This window comes from Thamnophis elegans, chromosome 2 (assembly GCF_009769535.1).
Source record: "Thamnophis elegans isolate rThaEle1 chromosome 2, rThaEle1.pri, whole genome shotgun sequence".
Lineage (NCBI taxonomy): Eukaryota > Metazoa > Chordata > Lepidosauria > Squamata > Colubridae > Thamnophis > Thamnophis elegans.
This window is the reverse complement of record NC_045542.1, coordinates 84,218,379-84,240,284: the sequence shown is the minus strand read 5'-3', so window position 1 is coordinate 84,240,284 and position 21,906 is coordinate 84,218,379. Positions and strand designations below refer to the sequence as shown.

Here is a 21,906-nt window from a genome sequence, read left to right as displayed (position 1 = left end):
CAGCTCCTTGGGTGAATCGTTGTGATAGATCACAGCAGGGCAAACTAACAGCCAATATGCCTTTAACTCTTGACTGAACACTAATTGGTTGAACATATATGTGATAATATTTGTCTGGCTTAGAATACCATAAAATGACCTTGTACTGTGTGATTGAATTATAAAGCAAAGTGTAAATGTATTCTTACATTATGACCAACTATTATATGTCATAACTATACTAATAGAAGAATTGATCTTCATTATTTTATTGGCAAAATGCCCATCATTATAGTTAGTATGTGCTAGTGGGTGCATTTGGAGATATGTTTATATTTTGCTAAGCTGTTCTTTCATTCAGATTCTCTTGCATTGGAGAGTGAGACAATCATTGTCTTGACTACTAAGCTACAAAATTTTACACTCCCCCCCCATATAAGCCATTAATTGGAACTGAGGAAAGTAAAGTGACACTAGTGAATTATGAGCCAGAACTTTTGATTTCTGCTGTTGAGAATTCAACCTCCTTATATTTTGAGGACTAACTCCAGGTCTTTTCTTTCTCATCATTCTACAGTAGTCTTCTCCAACTTGCCATTTTTCAGATTTGGGCCCTTGGCATTCCTGGTTTGTTGTTCCAAATTATTTAGGAAACACCAGGCTAATGAATATCAGATAATCAAATTTGAATTGCAAATTATTGATGAGACATGGAGAGAGAGCAGGAGGGAGGGAAATGGACTCATAGCTGTGAGAAAAGGGCAAAGCATGAACATGGATGAATATTCTATGACTGTATAGATCTAAAGCTAATGGTAAGGGATATTGGCAGATATCATTAAAGCAACAATATCAAGTACGTTGACCATGTGCAGTGTAAAGAAAGCCCACTCTGATAATTAAGCCCTTAAAAAGTCTGATGTGGGTTTCTTCTCTGTAATGTTAATGCCGGGCTGTCACAAATGAATCCACAAGATACAAATCTTTCATCAAAATGTTATTGGCAAAATCACATAATCACAAATACTGCCTCTTTCATACATGCATGCCCCATGTACAGAAGGTCATAGTCATCAAGTATGCAATCTGTATTAACTGTGTAGCTCTGCATAAGTTCCGATTCTGGGTCTCAGTTGCCAAACTTGATTATTTGCCATCAATTGCAAAAATACATTATGGGGAACAGGTAAAGCTATCTACACTTAGCTAACTTCACATCACTGGTGAAAGTGTTCAAGAATGTCTGGACTGGATGTTTGCAGCTGGTATGAAAGACATAAAGAAGTGATCTAAAATCAGAAGATAAGCAGGAAGAAAACCCAAGAAAGGACCCAAAGTAACTATCCCTCTATTTTCCATCTTTCTCTTCTGCTCAGTAAATCATGAGATACTAAAGAATCACATGACCAGCAAGCTTATATAACTTTTTGGCTCATCTCTTAATGGCCTATTTTGAATTCTGATATTTAATTTTTAATGCATTTTCCATTTAGAGTTTTCCTTCCTTCCTTCCTTCCTCCCTCCCTCCCTTCCTTCCTCCCCCCCTGCCAGTCATAGAATTAAAGTGATAGTCAAATGTGAATAATTCTATTGCTATTTTTTATTGATAGTTGAAAAAAAAGGAAGATCTGGAGGATGACTTCTTGAATTGTACTCCAGAAGATCTTCTTCGTTTTGATGATTACAACCATGATGGTTACCTAACTCTTCAGGAACTTTATACTGCATTCCGTAAGTAATAACTTATCTCTGTGTGTATCTTTCTCTTTCGCTGTTGCAGAATGAAGGAAGGATGGAAAATGGTATTCTTTTCTTGCAGGCAGCCAGTAATATTTGTCTTCCTTGAACTTTCCCAGATCTTCCTAGGCAATGGTTAATGCATGTTTTGTGGGCCATCATTTTCAGTAGCAAATGACTCCCAGCAGTGAAGATCTGAGAGAGAGGGAGGGGGGGAATATTTGATTAGTGGAGGGAGATTAATACAATCAGTTCAAGGAGCTATATGTTCACTTCCTGCCTTTGCTTTAGGGGCAGTGGGATGTTAAGAGATCATGCAGAAGAGAGGAAATCTGAGCATCACTTTTTATTAAGACAAAACAAGTGTGCACTGTTCTTCTATAATTTTACTTAGTAATTTCTTCATAATTTCTTCTATAATTTTACTTAGCTCAGATTCTTGTTCTAATCTTATTTGTTTTTAGTAGCATATTTGGTGAGGTATACATTCTTCTTAAAGAATTATGATATTTTAATGCCATTGCAAATACAATTTGGCTTCTTTATGAATAGTTATTTAAGCTTAGAGTTATAGGAATGATTTCAATGTAAGCAGTAAAAAAATATAGGGCTTCTTTTTTGTCAGCAGATCTATTGTTAATAATAATTTATGGAAACAGATGTCCATGGAAAATTGCTTTAGCAATAGCTTTGATTATTGTTGTTCACTGTGATTTGCAGTATTGGCAATATTATGTAGAAAGTTATTTCTTGTTGTAGACATGGAAGAAACAGTTTGCTGAAGTTAATGTTCAATTCCTCTTTGTTTACTAATATAAAGAATCTTTGTGACACTTGGTTTGTTTTAGCACTAAGAATTATGAGGGTTTGCCAGGGAGGTTTATGGGTTTTCTTTTAATATCTATCAGAGAATTGTGTCAATATGATTCTTTACACGTCTATATTGTTAATAGGTAACAGTATTTCAAGAGCTTCAAAACATGATTCTTTAACAATTTTTTATCCAATAAAAAGCCATATTATTTTTATGTCAAAATATCATTTTAATTTGATATTTAATGCTACAGTGATGATGATTGAATCATTCTCCAGGGTGCCCATCAACTTCAACTCTCATAAAATCCAAGTGTATTTCATAATAGACTTGTCCCTTTCCTAGCTACTGTGATCTGCACTCAATTAATTTCAGTCTTGAACTCTGATATTTTTGAATTATAGCTTCTATGGCCTCCTGGTTCACTTAATCTAGATCTCATAATTACAGTGGAAAGTGCATTTAGACTTCACAGATAACATCTAGCAAGAGTCTATTGTTGTCACCCTGCCTCTATTCCGGATCCCTGGCATTATTGTGTAAGTTTGCTTTAGAAGAAAAATGTAGCATGGAAGATTTAGAGGTACTTCCTCCCTTTGACTCTTCTTGGCAAAGTTCCAGAAATATCACAACATTTCTGATAGTTCTTAAGGAAGCAGAGAAATAAAACAAGATGAGTTCAGTCAGGCACAGTTATTTATCACTAGTTCAGATATTGCTTTGTAGAAGTTAGGTCCCTAGAGGACATAGTCAACTGTACCCAGAAGTATTTTCTGTAGTATTCTGATGTTAAGAATGTATATCTCAGGGAGACAATATTAATTTGTTTGAGATGTTTCTGCTTTTAGGAGTTATGAAGACATACATTGATTTAGTCTCCCTTTGATGTTTGAAATTTGAAAATGAAAGTTCTATTTTTACTCTGGGAGTTATATAGCTAGCTGTATTTTATATCATGAATACCTTCCTGTTCCAGATTTACCACATCAACATGGAAAAGACAACTTGAAGTAGATTTTAATCTTTTTTTTTTCAATGCTTTGTGTTTTGTTTCAAATTATTCTCGGACAAAAAGAGAAGGGAAGCGTCTTGTTTTTATAAAGCCATTTAGAGGAATTGTTTAAGGATCTGGAAAACTGTCATGTTTAATTATCATACTGGATTTGTTTCGTGTTTTTACATGTTTTTATTAGTGGAAGTAATACACTGCCAAGTTTCTAGAATAAAAGCTATCACACACAAAAAGAAGGTTTTGTGATAAGGTGATGTAAGAAAACATTTTGAATTGGAAACAATTTTAAAGTGATAGCATGAATCAAAAAACATATTTTGAAAGTTTTATTTCAGGTTGCTAGAAAAACCCACAGTGAATAAAAAAAAGTCTGTGTAAAATCTTCTGGCTACTCTGAAGACTCTAGTTGGGCTGTAGTTTTACGGCTTGCAAGAGAGCAGCTCTTTTTCCATCCCAAACTAACCTAGGTGCTACCATGGCAACACTTGTCACATCCCTGCTGCTATTGTTCTAGACTGGTTAGGATGATGGGTTGGTGGGCCACTTGGAGCAAAAAGCACAGCCAGACAAAAGAAAGCTGCTTGTAGCAGCATGATTGCCAGCTTTTCTTGAAGTTGTTGGATTTCTTTTAAAGCTGCAGGAAAGTTAAAATTCATATGAGTATATATGTATGTATATATGTATGCATCAGGGGTGGGTTTCAACCGGTTTGCGGCGGTCCCTGCAAACCAGTTGGTTGGCGAACCCGGAAGTAAGTAACTTCCGGGAATGGCGAAGGGCGGGCGCGCCCGCCCGCCCGCGGTCCTTACACGGTTTTGACGAGTTCTGCGCTTCCACCCATGCACAGGATGCATACAGCGCCTGTTTGATCCTCCAGGAGCAGCTGGAGCGTCGCGCAGATGCTAGTACGCATGCGTGCACCGTGCGCATGCACGAGGACGCCGCCGGCCACGTTCCAACCGAACCGGTTGGACCGGGGCAAGAAACCCACCCCTGGTATGCATGCATGCATGTATGTGTGTGGGCTTCAGGTTAGTCTTGACTCCTGGCAACTGCCTGAACCAGGCGTGGGTTCCTGCCAGGTCTAACCTCTTCTATAGAAGAGGCTCCACAAATCTACAGTGCCGTTTAGAACCGGTTCCAGCTCCCTCCTCCCACCCGTTTGCTCACCAAGATGAAGAGCGAGAGGAGGAATTCTGGGAGTTGAAGCCCACAAGTCTTAAAGCTGTCAAGTTTGAACACCCCTGGGTTTTTTTTCTAAAGGGTTAGGGGTCTTGTAACTTGACAGCTTTAAGACTTGCGTGCTTCAAATGCCATAGTTTCTGAGGCAACATTTTGGTTGCTAAGCAAGAATGTTGTTAAGTGAGTTTCACCACATTTTACAAGCCATGCCTACCCAGTCACATGGCCAGCACGCCACTCCCTCCTGGTCACATGTCTGGCAAGCCACTCCCACAAAGCAGGCTACACCTACAGAAGAGGTTCTAAAAACTCGAAAAACCTAAAAATTAGAAACCCACCAATGGCCTGAACGTATCTCAGGCAGTTTTCTTGGCAAGATTTTGTATAGGCTTCTTCTTCCTAGGATTCAGAGGGATTGACTGGCCTAAGGTCACCCAGCTAACTTTGTGCCTCAGGCAGGAATAAAATTAATGTAAAACTAGCTTTGTGCCTTAACCAGGCTACACCAAACTGGTTCTCCTGTTGCTATTGTGCTGTGTTGTGTTGTGTTGTGTTGTGCCGTGCTTTACTTTGCAGATATTGCAAACATGTCCCTACATTCTACTTTATTTCACATAGAAGGCTTGCTAATAACTGCAGTGGTTTTGTAAAGATGATGCATTTTGGTTTTGTTGGTTTGTGTACCCTTTTCCATATTCTTGCAGTGTGTGTGTGCACTTAGGAAACACCAGCGGTGCCTCCCACCCTCGTTTTCCCCTTATTATTTTGTTTACAGCCAGCAGCCATCCCTATGTGAAAAAAAATGATCAGGGGAAAGAACAAAACTGTTTTTGCTGGGCTTGTACATGGCAGGCAAGCAGCAAAGCAAAACAATCCGTGCCTATACAAAATTGGTCAAAGAGCTGGATTTCTTTTTTTAAAAAAAAGACATAAAAAGCATATATAAAAGCTGTCTCGATTAAAAAGGAATGTTAGAAAAAAAAATCTGCTCCCTGTTATGGATTCCTCTCATTCTATCCTCAAGGAGGGAAACTAGTGAATTCTCAGCATTAGGATGGGAATGAACAGTTGTCAGTCTGCTGGGAGTTATGTCAAAACCAGAACAAATGGCTGCTGATTCTGACAGTAAAGAGTTAAATTCTAGTCTTGGGAGAATCTCAATGGAGATCCAGCAACTTCAGTAGAGAAGATGGCATCAAATTTCCTAATTAAGCAATCCCAGAAGCATTGACACTATAAAAACATCCTCCATATATTCTCCTATCCTTGGATATGTCTCTTTTACTTCCTGATTTGTGTTCCTGTGTTCTCACTTTCCAAGTTGATCCAGTTCTTTGTCCTGTGAATGGATCTGTGGTTTAATATTGATGTGGCTTCTGTGGCTTTCTCTAGCATTAGACACAAATTTTGCTTCTCAGATCCCTTTTTGCTGCCCTGAAACTGTTTCCAGTCCATATTCATTATTATCTCAGTAAGAATTTTGTTGTGCTCTGAACAGATCTCTGCCTCATTTATGATTCTTTGAAATAGATTACCTCTTCTCTCAGCTACTCTAGGTAATTTATGATAACTCAATTAAAGCTGACAGAATTGCAAAGCACCTTTTTCTTTACTTGCTTTTAGGCAAAGCTTTGCATAGGACATTGCCCTTGTCCTGTAATCGAATTAATGATTAAGAGGATTTACTTAAAGAAATTGAAATTATTTTTCTCTGTTCTTTCTGTTTGGAGGTGGAACATTTTTAATATCAGATTCTAAACAAAACAGATTTTTCAGGTAGATATGACATAATTGTCTTGCAATTGTTTTCTATAGGGATTTATTTTATTGTTTTCAAAAATATTTTAAAATTCATGCCCTCAGCCAGTTTTATACAATTTTGATGTTAGATAGCAGTACTATCTATGCTTATGATACTGGATTAAAAAAAAAAAAACAAAGGCATAACAGCTGCTTTGAAATTCTGTTTCCTAGGTCTAGAAACTCAAAACATTTTGAGATTTGTTTAGAATACTGAAGCTTTTTTTTGTTATGATGAGAGAAAAAAAATAAGCGAAAAGTTTAAATGACCCTATTTTATTCTAAGATTGAAATAAAACAAAACATTATGTTGCATTCAAGCCTCTCCCATAAATTGAATTAAGCTCACCTGAGATATACTTAATAAGAGTATATTTATATCAATAGTTCTCAAAGAGGAGGATAATGTAGAGTGAGTTAAATTGAAAAATTTTCAGTTTGCCTAAAAATAGGCAATGAAATCTGAGCAAAAGCTCAAAAAGTTATATAGAGCTGAAGTCTTAACATTATCAGTTAAACATGAAATGAACTGTAGTACCCTATCATGAGCATGGTGGCACAGCAGTTAGAATGCAGTACTGCAGGCTACTTCTGCTGACTACTGGCTGACTGCAATTATTAGTTCGAGTCTCACTGGCTCAAGGTTGACCCATCCTTCCATCCTTCTGAAGTGGGTAAAATGAGGACCCAGATTATTGGGGAAAATATGCTGACTCTGTAAACCGCTTAGAGAGGCCTGTAAAGCACTATGAAGGGGTATATAAGTCTTAAGTGCCATTGCTAATAAATAATACTTGAGGTGATTAAATTAAATAAATAGTGCAATATTTAATGGAATTTCCAAACCAAAGCCAAATAGAATAGCCACATTTTTATCACATTTCCAATGTCTAAAAGTATAGAAGACATCTGGACTTCAGGACTTAGACTATTTCAGAATAATGGAGCTATGACAAAAAAAGCCTTATCCTGAGCTTATGTCCCTGTAAAATCTCCTGGGGAAGGGACTCAAAACAATAATTCCCAGTCTAATACCATATAGCAGTCTGACTGTATTTGGCAGATAGTCCCTTAGGTGACATGGATCCAAGCCATGTTTGATTCTCACTGGCTCAGCCTTCCATCATTCCAAGGTGAGTAAAATGAGGACCCAGATTATTGGGGGCAATATGCTGACCCTAACTGCTTAGAGAGGCCTGTGAAGCACTGTCAAGTGGTCTATTAAGTCTAAGTATTATTGCTATTGCTATTGCTATAATCCTATGATAGCTTTCAGTGTAGTTTTTCACATAAAGACTGTGACTGTATACTACAGGGATGTCAAACTCACAACCCACAGGCCGGATGCGTCATGTGCTGACCATGCCCACCATGGTTTAGCAAAGGGGGGAGGAGTCCTGATACATCACATGATGACAACATAACAACGTGAGTTTGACACCCCTGATATACTACTATGTGTACTTCTGAGCTGATGGAATAGAGATGTTCACAGTGTATTGATTTCTAGACAAGTCTCTAGATTAGAGTCTTCACTTGCTTACAATTGTGTGATAATTATTAGGAGAGGCATAATTAAATTTGATTAATTATGGGGACATAATTAACTTTCGTTGTTTGAATGCCATACTAGTCAAAATATGTTAAAACTGGCTACTTCTGTCCTGAACTTTAGCAGTTGGTGAATACATGGAACAAAGCTATGGCATAGGTTTAATAGTTAATGAAATGTCTAAAATATACCGTATTTTTGGAGTATAAGATGCACATTGCCCTCCCAAAAGAGGGTGAAAATTTGGATGCTGCTTATATACCAAATGTAGTCCCACCCACCCCCACCAGAGGCCAAAAACGTGAGGCATGGAAGCAGCGATGGTCTGTGGCAATCCCTGCAGCCTGGAACAGCTGATTGGGGGGTATTCCGGCAGTCCAATCCACCCACCAATCAGCTGTGCTGAATCAGGCTGAAATAAGTGTTGAAGCTGACCTGGCTGGTCAGAGTTTGCAGCAGCAATGACATTCAGAAAGCACAGCAACTGATTCAGCAGGATTCAAAATAATGATAAATACAATACATTACCAAAAGCAGGTTTTCCAAGATAGCAGTAAATAGAAGCAAAACACAAGCATATTCACTTTCAGTTCTTGGCTAAGCCAGGCTCCTTCTTATTTCTTTGTTGCTCACACAGCAAATTTCAGAGTCCAAATAGCCCTCATCGGCTGACTTAGTTGCTATGTCTATTCATTGGCTGACGTTGTTTACCCTGTGTCAGCTGAATACCATGGATGTTGGTAGGCAGAGGGATTTTTTTTCTTCTTATTTTCTTCCCCAAAAACTAAGGTGCATGTTATAATCCAGAGCATTTTATACTCCAGGGTGTTTTATAATCTGAAAAATATGGTATGCGAAGAAAAAATTCATATCACCAGGTACAAGCTCATAAGACATTTGCAAAATCTCTCTGTTACTTTATAATATGACTCCACCCTTGAGATATAAGATAGGTATTTTTTATTTCCATCATCTATCTTCAGGGTGGGTGGGTCACACCATCTGGCATCTACCAAAACTACTTTTTAAAATTCTCATCACTTTTGTCTAGGGAGATTCTCAATCTTTCCCCATCATTCAGTCAGAACTGAAGAGGCTTCTTGGATGAGAATCTAAACATTTTCAAGGAAGAAAAACAAGAAAGTCCAGTTGCCTGTCAGAACTTTTGTTACGTTTTTGACAGTTTAAAAATGCAGAGGTTGAACTATGCTCTGTTAGTAATATAATCTAACGGTTGGATTGGCAATATATAAATCATGTAACAATGCTATACCTGTTTCTTTAAATCATACTGTAAAATGTGATTGGTTGCTGTTTTCCTCAATCGGCCATAAGAGGGAGCCAGAATGACTGTCAGCTCTGCTCTGTTTCGTTAGATGCTGGGCTGATCTGATCTGAGTGTTTTGGAAGCTGGGTGTTAGAAAGTGCCGTGAGCTATTGTAAGTTTTGCAACTGCTAGCAAACTTTGAGTGCTGAACTGATTATATGATACTGGACTATGCTATTTGGCTTATCCCTTAACTGAAAGACATTGCCTGTCTTATCTGTGTATGAATTGGACTGTTTGATGGAATCTGATACCTCTATTTCCCCGAAAGTAAAAGCCTATTTAAACTGCAGTGTCTCTGTATGCTGGTTGTGTGTTCTCCAACACAACTCTCACAACGCTTCGCTGAACATACTTGCTCTCCCAATGGGGAGCTTACCTAACATGCTCTATATTGCAATCTACATGTTGCACTATGTAACTTAAGAGTTATATGCCTCAAGGTTTCAGCATGCCTGCCCCTATACTTTATATTTTTGAAAAATAAAAAAGACTATAAAAATCCTTTTAAATGTTAAATATCCAAAATGTTAACATTCAGCAGCGAAGTAGATACAGTAAATTGAAGTTCTATTCAAATTATGAGGGAGAACATGATTAAAAAAGAAAATGTTATTAGAAAAGATTTAATGCTCCAAGGAGATCCTACGATACCACTGCTCTGCCAATAAATGAGCATTCTCACAGGATCTATATAAAGATACCAGAGAAAGTTTTAAATTAATTAAATATCAGAAAAGATTATAAAGAGAATTTATTTTTTCATGCACATCTTGTGGCCCTACATAAAAGCCGGAAATAAATCCAATTACTGAACTTGTTCAGAGAAATAAAAACAACAGGAAATGTTAGCACAGCACAGTCAAAGAAATTATTATTAGCACAGATTTCTGCCTAAACCTATTATCTATTTCTTAGAACTAAGATATCCCTGAAACAGATATCCTTTTTTCTTTATTTATTGGGTATTCTTCAGTTCCCTGCCAAGTTTAAAGTTTAACCAGAAGCTGAATCTTTTCCCAGCTCACAGCTTCTTTTTCCATTCCCTTCCCTAGTTCTGTTTTTTTTCTGTGTCTGTCTTTTTTTTTTAAGGATTTAAAGTTTCTATGTCCATCAGGTGCTGGGTAGCATGTCTCTCTGGCTACAAGACCAAAAAAGAAAAAGGCAAAAGCAACAGGCACTGTGGATTTTAAGTCTGTGGTCTGTACTGCAGGAGATGTTGATTAGAATTGTCTCAGTTCTGGAATGGAACTATTGTACATTCACAATGTCCATGTCATGGTCCAGTGAATAGTAAGAGCGAAACATAATTTGGAGATCAAAGGAGGAATCTTTTCTAGCAATAACATCCTTCCCATTGGCAGGCAAATTCTATTGGATTTTATCCTGTTTTCCTTGCCCCATTACTCTACCAATCTTTCTTCCAGCAATATCCCCTCCCATCTTTCCAACTACAGTAACCCTTTCCCTTCTATTCAAAGTCATCTTTTCATTCCCAATTAACTCAGTGGTGGCAATTCAAAAAAAGCAGGTGGAATTTATCTCTACTTCCTCTCCTGTTCTTTGTCTTTTGGAGTGGAATACAGTGCAGATGACTGCCAACAGATTAGTAACAATGAGTTATTCATAACAGCTTTCATGATGGTATTGGTACAAAATAGACAGAAGATAATATTCAAAAAAAAAATATTTGTGTCGAGTTTGCTAGGTGTCAAATAAAGGAGGAAAGTATTTAGAAATCAATGTCATATTTGAGATAAGAATTACAGCCTTAAAGCTCAGACATTCAAGTTCAGAAGTGAAGTCTTGGAAACATCCCAAAAAATTATTCCGGAAACAATTATCAGAAGAAAAATATTGTGTAGTAAGTATCAGTGTTTAGCTCTATAATCTGTTTAATTCACTTGGAACAGAAATACAGCTTTTCAAAAATCATTTTTTCTTATTGTTTAGTTAGTATTATTTATGCTGTCTTCCAGTTTTTATATAGGATAGCAAAGTGTGCATTTTTATGTCTGCTATAGAAATGTGTGCACCACATTTCTATAGCAGACATAAGCCAGTTGAGCACTATCATTGTTCAGATGCATAAAAAGAAGTTGGTTTTGCTTTTTTAAACATTGGCAAGTGCATTAAAAATAGTTGCCCAGCAGTCTTTGCCATCTAATTAATAAATTTTGTTCAGTGATATCACCAATTCGAAGTATAATCTAATGTTTCTCAAGTAGTAGCCTTAGACTTCTTTCAGCCTATTAACTTTTGTTATACTGCTGTTCTTTGCAGGAAAAATGCAGCTGGCCTTGTGGATTTGATGAGCAATATTATTCTCCCCCCCCCCCCCGCCACTACATTTGGTTTCTGAAATTTCCATTTTTCTGTATTTGCAGATGAAATTGTGAGAGTATATTTTAACATGCTCTTTTGTTGTTTCCATTTTGGTATGAATTATTGCAAAAACTTTAAACAAAAGATGTGGCTTTGAAACACATCCACAGCTGTTACTAAATTGAGATACCAGTATCAATGTTAATGCCATAATGCCACTAATAGCAACTACCAAAGAAGATATTCTAAAGCATATTTGTACTTTAGTTGCCTTCTCATGAGCTAATTGTCTATGGGGATTCTCAGTTATCCTGGTCATGATTATCCCAAAGGTGCTTTTTTAAGGGCAACTGGACTGTCTTGTTCTTTTGTTTGAAGATGTTTCGCTTCTCATCCAAGAAGCTTCTTCAATCAGAGCTGAAGAAGCTTCTTGGATGAGAAGTGAAAAATCCTCAAAGAAAAGAACAAGAAAAAAGTCCACTTGCCTCCTGAAAAAGCATCTTTGGGTCATGACCTAATCCTTGAACATACTTCCTAAATTAAAAAAAAAAGATTATAATTCTTTTTTTAACCCAATTTTACCTATATTATAATTATTATCAACAACACTGAAATATAAAGATTATGAAATAAACTGGCAGTGGTGGTCCCAGTGTTACTGGCACACTAGGTGCTACCAAAAAGCCTTGGATAACACTTAGAAAATCTGTACATGGAAAAAAATATCCATCTATCAATTATAATGCCACAGGGCTTGGATCTGTGCATGTAATATGCCACTAGATTATGACATCCTATGTTCTTGGGAAGACTCCAATGAGTTTTAAGGCCAACATCAGCTAAAGAACTGGGAGTTGTGATTTCACAATTTTATGTATATAATAATAATAATAATAATAATAATAATAATAATAATAATAATAATAATAATAGAACTCCGCCATTGCCGGGCTTGGGACCATTGCCGGTCCCAAGCCCGGATGAGAAAGGAGGAAGGTTGGGATCAGGTTGGCATCTGGTCCCGTAAAAAACCCCCCGCCAACCCATACAATATGGTGAAAAAAACAAATAAGAATTCCATACCGCATCGGTCGTCGCGCGGGTTAACAAGGGCCGCGGCGGATGTTGGGGTCCCTGGACATCCGTCGACAAGTGGGCTACAAGTGGACCAGCCAACAAAACGACAAAAATATAGTGCAGATGAAAACCGTGCCATAATGGCCTGTTACTACAACTCAGAGCCAGAAAAAAGAGGATATTTAAAGCGAATGTATGAATTATGGAAACAACAATATCCAGATTCAAATGTTAGTGAACAACGACTAGCAGATCAAAGGCGATTTATTATACGGAATAAAGTGTTTAGTGAAGTTGAACATGAGGAAATTCAGGCAAATTGCAAAACCCAAAAAACAATATCACAAGCGGAAATAACTGATATTCAAGACACAACTAAAGACATTATAGTAGAACTCCCAGAAGAAGCTCTTGGGGAGGAAATAACACCACCACCACTAGAACCAGTTATCACTGAACCAACTGATGAACTAACTCAAAAACAAAAAGAATTGAAGGATAAGATCATGGAGCATTTTCTGCTTAATGAGGAAAGGCAACGTTTACCATCACTAAAAACTGTGCCTAAGAAAATTTTGGCCCCTATCATGAAAATGGTTAATGCAGTGTTTTCAACAATTGAACCGGGATCCATCTTGGAAACAAACCAGTTAATGTACAGCGCAGCTGTAATAGTCACTAATGAACTAGGCATTAAAATTAAAGTACCTAGTCATACAACAGAAAAAGCATCAAAGCCAAAGTGGAAAATCCGTTTAGAACAAAAAATAAAAAAATTAAGGGCAGATGCTAGTAACTTAAAGAACATGCATGAGCAACGGCTTAAAAACAACAAAATCATAGATCGGCTAATCAGGAGATATAGATTGGATACAAGAAACATCAATGAAGCTGTAGAGATTGTAAAACAGCAGATAACAGCAACAGCTAGAAAAATTGAAAGATATGAGGCACGAATCATCCAATATAAACAAAATCAGCAATTTCGATCAGATCAACGGCGTTTTTATCAAAGTCTTAATGTAAATGGTGACACCAAAAGTGAAAAACCAGAAAAACAGGCCACAGTTGAATTCTGGAAAGAATTGTGGGAAAATGCAAAGGACTACAACAAGGAAGCAAAGTGGATACATGACTTTGAGAAAAGCATTGGCAACAAACAAATGCAAGTATTAGAAATAACAACTGAGATGGTCAAAAATCGAGTTAAAAAGGTAAAGAATTGGACATCACCTGGAAGTGACCAATTACATGGTTTCTGGCTCAAATATCTGACCAGTTTACATGCAATATTGGCCAGGCAACTGAATGAAATTTTACAAAAGGGCCAAATTGATGAATGGTTGACAACTGGAAAAACATACTTGATTCAGAAAGATCCAACTAAAGGAACAACACTATAGACCAATAACATGCTTGCCAACAACCTTCAAATTACTCACAGGCATTATTGCAGATAACATGATGGATTATTTGGAAACAAACAACATCTTGCCAGTAGAGCAAAAAGGCAACAAAAGAAGGAGCAGGGGCACAAAAGATCAGCTTCTAATTGATAAAATGATATTAGAAAATTGTAAGAACAGAAAAACGAACTTGAATATGGTCTGGATTGATTACAAAAAGGCATTTGACTCACTGCCACATAGTTGGATCATAAAATGCTTAGAAACAACTGGCATTAGCAAAAATATTACATCCTTTACTGAAAAGGCAATGAAACAATGGAGAACTGAGTTGGCAGTAGGGAATGAGAGCTACGGAATGGTTAATATCAAGCGAGGAATTTTCCAGGGTGATTCACTTTCACCTCTTCTCTTCATCATCGCAATGATCCCACTATCAGTAATCTTAAAAAAAATGAAATTAGGCTACCAAACAGCCAAAAAAGCTGAAAAAATTTCGCATTTACTATATATGGATGATTTGAAACTCTATGGAAAGTCAGAAATAGAAATCCAATCATTGACAAATACAGTCCGAGTATTCAGCACCGATATTTCAATGCAGTTTGGCATGGAAAAATGCGCCACTGTATCCATAAAAAGGGGCAAAATCACTGCATCTGAGGGAATTGAAATGCCCAATGGCCAACTAATTAAATGCAAAGAAAATGAAGCCTACAAATACTTAGGCATTCTGCAGTTGGATAACATCAAGCATGGAGAAGTAAAAACTATTGTCAGGCGAGAGTACACCAACAGAGTTAGGAAAATTTTGAAATCTAAATTGAATGGTGGAAATACAATCAAGGCCATAAATACCTGGGCAATACCAGTTATAAGATACACAGCTGGCATAGTTAACTGGACACAAACTGATTTGGACCTTTTGGACCGAAAAACCAGGAAACTAATGACAATGCACTACAGTTTACATCCACGTGGTGATACTGATAGATTATATCTGCCCCGAAAATCAGGTGGCAGAGGATTATTACAAGTGAAGCAAACAGTTGAAGAAGAAAAACATGCACTGGCTGATTATTTAAAAGAAAGTCAAGAACATCTATTAATCGAAGTAAAGAACAAAAATCTACTAAAGGCCCAACAGACAAAACAAGAATACAGAAAAGATGTGATAAAATCAAGAATGGAGAGTTGGCAGAACAAAGCACTGCATGGTCAATTTCTGGAAAAAATAAAAGATAAAGTGGACAGGGAACAAACTTGGTTATGGTTAAAAACAGGTACATTAAAGAAAGAAACAGAGTCACTAATCCTGGCTGCGCAAGAACAAGCTATCCGCACAAATGCCATTAAGGCCAAAATCGAAAAATCCTCTGATGATGCCAAATGCAGACTTTGCAAAGAAGCTGACGAAACTGTTGATCACATTCTCAGCTGCTGTAAAAAAATCGCGCAGACTGATTATAAATTGCGGCACAATTCAGTAGCACAAATGATCCATTGGAATTTGTGCAAAAATTATAATATTAAAACAGCAACAAACTGGTGGGAACATCAGCCTGAAAAAGTCACAGAAAATCAGATGGTCAAGATCTTGTGGGATTTCCGTATACAAACCGACAAAATACTGGCGCATAATACACCAGACATCACACTGGTTGAGAAAAATAAGGTCACAATCATAGACATCGCAATACCAGGTGATAGCAGGGTCGCCGAGAAGGAACATGAAAAAATCGCAAGATACCAGGACTTAAAAATCGAAATTCAACGACTATGGCACAAACCAGCAGTGGTAATTCCAGTGGTAATTGGCACACTGGGTGCTATTCCAAAAGCACTGGAATTACATTTAAAACAGTTAAAAATTGACAAAATCACCATCAGTCAAATGCAAAAAGCCGCACTGCTTGGATCTGCACGCATATTACGAAAATATGTTACGACGTCCTAGGCCCCTGGGTGGGGCCCGACTAGTAACCAATGCCAAATCCGGCGAAACAACTGGCCGCTGTGATACAATTGTACAATAATAATAATAGTTAAAAATTGACAAAATCATCATCAGTCAAATGCAAAAAGCCGCACTGCTTGGATCTGCACGCATATTACAAAAATACGTTATGACGTCCTAGGCCCCTGGGTGGGGCCCGACTAGTAACCAATGCCAAATCCGGCGAAACAACTGGCCGCTGTGATACAATTGTATAATAATACATTTTTATACCACTAGACTCCCAGAAACTCTCATTGTTAGCATGGCTATTAGAGTTCTGCCTGGAAATGATGCAAATTATAATTCAGTAATTCAGTTTGGTTCCCTTTTTATTGCATAATTTGCAAAGCAGCGTGAAGTTAGGGAATCCCTAGGTAGATAACTGCCCAGACACCAAATGGGAATCTATCACCCTCTGAGACAATCTGTCCAACTTCTGAATGAGCCACCATTATTCTGCTTCCCTTACTAGGTAGCTTACATGTATTTCCTGGTCATAGATTTTATTATTTTATTTTTGTTTCAAATATAACAAAGTATTTGTGGTATTTGGTTTTCAAATATGCAAATCAATACTTTAGCTTGCAATCTCAGTATGATGACTGGCATACATCAAACAACCTTTGTAGGTAGGCTGGTGAAATATAAACCTGCCTTTTTCCACTTTGGACCTAATAATAAAGAACAGCTAATAATAAATTAGAACACGGAATAATCATAATTAAGTGGCTTGGAAACAATGCAGTAATTTGGAAAGCTCATGGCCCAACTGAGATAGACTTTAAATATGCTCAAATGACTGCTTTTGAATAAAGCTATTCCGATTAAATTTGACTGAAGGTCATTAAAATTAACCGTCACTATTGACTTTAATTTTATATCAATCTCTGGTGAAATGAAGAGGGAATTTTTTTGGCAGATGGGATGTTCTGGCTGAAGAAATAATAATGCTGTCTTCCAATGCTAATCAATGTGGGCAGGTCAATTAGCAATACAAATGTGTCAGAAAGAAGGAAAACATGTATTCAGTCACAATGATTTCATCTTGTCAACATAGTGTGAATTAATAACATATCATTAACTTGAAGTTAAAGTCTGAGTAAATTATAACTCACTGCTCGTTAGAATTCTCAAAAATGGCATTCATTTCTGATAGCTTGGGCCAGGCAACAGAATATTTATAGGAACTCAAAAGCTCATTCGACTAGTATGTGATGACTTCCAATACGTTTTAAAAGAAAAAAAAATTCTTAATTGTGGCCACTTGTAACACAGTGAAGTAATCTATAGTTACAATATATTCCAGTTTATTTTTAAAAAAGCAATGAATATGAACACATTCAAATATAGTGTTACATATATAGTTTCTACAGAACACTTTACATCTATTTCTTTTTTTCTTTAATTACTTACTTACTTACCCACTTACTTTATTTACTTTACTTACTTTACTCACTTTACTTACTTTACTTACTTTACTTACTTTACTTACTTTACTTACTTTACTTACTTTACTTACTTTACTTACTTTACTTACTTTACTTACTTTACTTACTTTATTTACTTACTTACTTCTGCAATTTCCTTCCCCAACTAGTAATATTTACTGTCAATTGATCTTTACCATCAGGTTGTTATCTACTCTTAGTGACCACTTGGGTAGATTTTCTCCATGATCTTCTGATCATAACTTGCTCCTTTAGATTTTTCAATGGTGCACTCATCACCATTGTAATCCATCCAAGTGATCATCTTCATCCCTTTCCTTCGACCCTTCCCAACACTGGAGTCTTCTCTATAATGTATTCTAAAGAAGCATAATTTGAACCTGGTCACTAGTGCCTCAAATGATATTTCTGAGTTAATTAGTTTGATGAGCCATCTTTTAGTTTTCATGGCTCTCCATGGTATTCTCAAGAGTTTTCTGTAATACCGAAATTTTCAGTATTTTCCCTACCTCTGATGATTTTGGAAAAGGATGTATGAGGTCTTATTTCATAAACAAAATATCAAAAATAATAGGCCCAATGAGTAATTTCTCCTTTCTTGAAAGCCTGTGCTGAACAACTGGCCCCCATCTTCACCTGGATCTTTAATAAATCACTGGAGATATGTTATGTCCCCTCTTACTTCAAACATTCTACCATCATCCTAAGAAACCCCCCATCAGGGAGCTGAATGATTTCAGACTGGTTGTACTGTTCAAAGATCTTACAAAGATCTTTGACAGGTCATTGCTGGCCCACTGAAAGTCATCACAGAAATCCTTTGCAGTTTGCCTACCGAGCAAATGGCTTGGTAGATGATGCTGTCAATATGGCATTGCAGTGCATCTTGCAACATTTTGAATCCCTGGGGACCTATGCATGGGTTCTTTTTGTGACTTCAGCTCTGTATTTAATACCATCATTCCAGAAATTCTTCACTCTAAACCGATTCAACTAGCTGTGTCCGCCCATACTTGTAGGTGAATTACTAGGAAGCAACAGATGAAGCTAGGAAAAATTACCCAGCCAATTAGCACAAGTGCCACTCAGGGCTCTGTGTTCTCTTCATTGCCCTTCTCTCTATGTATTAGTTACTGCATCTGTAGGGATCCCTCTGTTAAAGTACTGAAGTTTGCATAAGGCCTCTTTCAAGAATGATGGCCTCATTCGAGACAATGATGACATATAGAACAGTGGTGGGTTCCAGATCCTGTTGCAACCGGATGGGGGCCAGGCATCCACCACGTGCACATGTGCAGAATACACGCAGTGCACGCATTTGTACTTACTGCCCCAAATGCTCCAGCTGCTCGGCGGAGTGTCACACAGGCACCATATGCTCCGTGCGCGTGTGTGAAAGCCCCAATCGGCTCAAATACAGGTAAGGAGGGTGGGCAGGTGGGCCTTTTGGAACACCGTATCGGAATAATACCTGGTGCTCCCAGCAGGCACCGGTACTTCCGTACTAGAGCATACCAATCATATCCCACTACTGATATGGATGTAAGGTTGAACAACTGGCTCTGTGGTACAGCCGGAACAATGTAGAGCTGAAAATGCTTAAAACTGTAGAGATGAGAGTAGATTTTAGAAGTAGCCCTTCTAGTCTACAATCTCTTACTATATTCAACAGTACAATATCAGCAGTAGAAGATCTTCCTTCAATGAGATTTTCTGGGATTCCGATTTTTCTAAGCATTTTCCATAGTTTGACATAATCAACAGCATAAAAAGGCCTTTTTCTAATCAATGAAGCATGTGCTATCTTCTTTTTGGTATTCTTGAGCTTTCTCAATTCTGCAGCATGCATCAGTAATGTTCCTTGTGTCATGAACACCTGGAATCTCATTTTCCTTGTAGAGCTCTAATCTGTGTTAGATGATCTTAAAGATTAGAAATGGAGCAAAATATTTATAGTTTGGGTGGTAGATGTTAGTCGTGTTTTGTTCTCAGAGCTTTTTGTTTAGTTTCCAAACACTTTGTCATAAGGCCTGGATTGTGACAGGATCTTAAAAGGTTATTTGTTACCATGTGAAATTAGGATATTGTATGATTGTTTTGCACATTCTAAAATTCTCCTTTTTGGTACTGGAATGGCTTATTACCTGCCATGAATTTATGCAACATTGTTTTACACATGATTGCTTTCAAGTTATATTCATTAAGCTAAATGGTCTTCTTCCCAAGTAAATGCCTAACAGCTCCCAGTTTCTCATAGCTGCAATTTTTGGTTCCAGAGAAGAAAGTATTTATTTATTAATTATTGGTTTGTCCCCGCCCCCACTGTATGCAATTGCTGTAATTAAGTTTCAAAGACATCTTAGAAATCAAAGGTGCATTAGTCCCCCAACCCAGATTGGAACAATGTTGAAAAATTACACTCAAGAATCCTGAGGGGAGAAAAAAAATGAAGTTTTCTTCAAAATCATTGAAGCAATTATCTCTGAGCCATATTTGCCTCAAAATGTACTCTGCAACAGAATTATTAAACAGCCTATTTATTGAATGCCTCCTAGAAGAATGAATTATAATGATTTTAGTGGTGTTAACCCTATTCTCTGTTGACAAGACCAGGGAGAAGAACTTTCTCTGAAACTTGAATGCACGAGTGCTACAAATTGCTTCAGAAGTGCTTGGCTTTAGTGGTGTTTGAAACTCATACACTGGAATGTCATTAACTCTTATCTATAACACTTAATGTTGCTTGAAGGCATAAAAACAGGGGGCAAATATACTTACCAGTATGCAGTAAAAATATAAATAAAGCAGAGCCAAGCAAAATAATTGCTGAGAATTCATTGATTTTACAAGTGCCGTGAGTTATTTCCTTCCATCTCCATACCCAAAATTCAGTATTACTCTTTAGTGCCACTTTGACTGATCTTCAAAATAGTTTATTTTCCAAATTATTCTGATAAAAGAATAAAAGGAGAACAATTTATGCTATGTACAAATTCTTAATAGCGTTTTCAGCAAAACCTGGTTGAAATTCTGACCGGGAAGATTTCGTTTCAGTGCCTCTACCTGGCCAGAGGACTGGATTTGTTTATCCAGTCTGTTTCATGCTCCATAATTTTACAACTTTGATGCATGAATAGAAAATTCTGACTTTCCTCTAGCAACCATAAAGTCACAGACACTACCATTCATCATCCAGATCCAATATTAATGAACGCCTAGGAAATATTTATGGAACTGTGGATTTGTGTGAAGCACATTTGTCATTGCTGGTTACTGTGTTGTCTTTTTGTCCTTAAAAATGGCTGATTCTTTTATTTATCTTTTAGCATGTAGTAGAGAGAATATGTGTTCCAATTCTAATAATAATCCAGGTGTTAAAGCTAATGAAAACTGTGATGCTGTTTTTCTTAGAGAAAAAACTAAAGGTTTTATTAAAATAATTTGGGAAAACATAAAACTCCTTCCTGATATTGGCTATCTAAATATTACTATTTTTCCCCATAAACTCTAGAGATTGAAGTGAATAAAAGAGATCATGACTAGTGGAATGAATTGTGTTTGCAAGCTAATCACTGTTAGATGCATTTTATTATTGATATTATTTGATATTATCATATCAAATGCATTGAAACATTTTGTAAATGTTTCCAACACATGATTAGCTGAATCAGACATCCAAGAAAGTAAGTTGGAATAATCTTTAAACTGTGCACCTTTATGTATATATAAACATAAAATATTATTATAGTTCAGAATGATTACATCTAGCCTGTAGTGAGGAAAGTAAAAGTGTTTAATTATAAAAATTTTAAAGTAGATTGGTCTATTTAAACAGAATTTCAAGTCCTTACATTTTCTTCACAAGATTTTTATTAAGAGACATGATCTTTTTACCCATCATTTTGGTTACTTACAAAATTGTTTCTTGTTATGACATGAGTCACAGTATTTTGTTAAATGCAGTATTGTGATATATGACACCACATAGATTAATTGCTACCAAATGAATTAGGCCAAAAATGACAATGGCTTTAAGTAGTTTTAGCACAGTAGGATTTTTTTTTTACTTTCCGTTCAAATCAGGAATAGAACAATCCATGCTTGACAGATCCCTTGTTTATCCCACAACCCCACTAACATTGAAAAGTAAAATGTTGAAAATTGAAGGAACAATTTTCCAGTTTTTCAAAAAGAGAAAGAGTTGTGTCAGTCTTCTGATGGACTGAAGGCAACTCTATTAATGTTAAA

At 36.8% G+C, this 21,906-nt stretch overlaps 1 protein-coding gene across 2 annotated transcripts in view; it reads left to right on the top strand.

Annotated features, from left to right (window-relative positions):
- The window catches only part of FSTL4 (follistatin like 4), a 454,388-nt gene that overhangs the window by 262,490 nt on the left and 169,992 nt on the right, over positions 1-21,906 (top strand). For both annotated transcript variants that reach the window (XM_032211288.1, XM_032211287.1), the window contains exon 6: positions 1,590-1,710. In XM_032211288.1, coding sequence (XP_032067179.1) covers positions 1,590-1,710 — 121 coding nt within the window. The remainder of the gene's footprint in view (positions 1-1,589; positions 1,711-21,906) is intronic.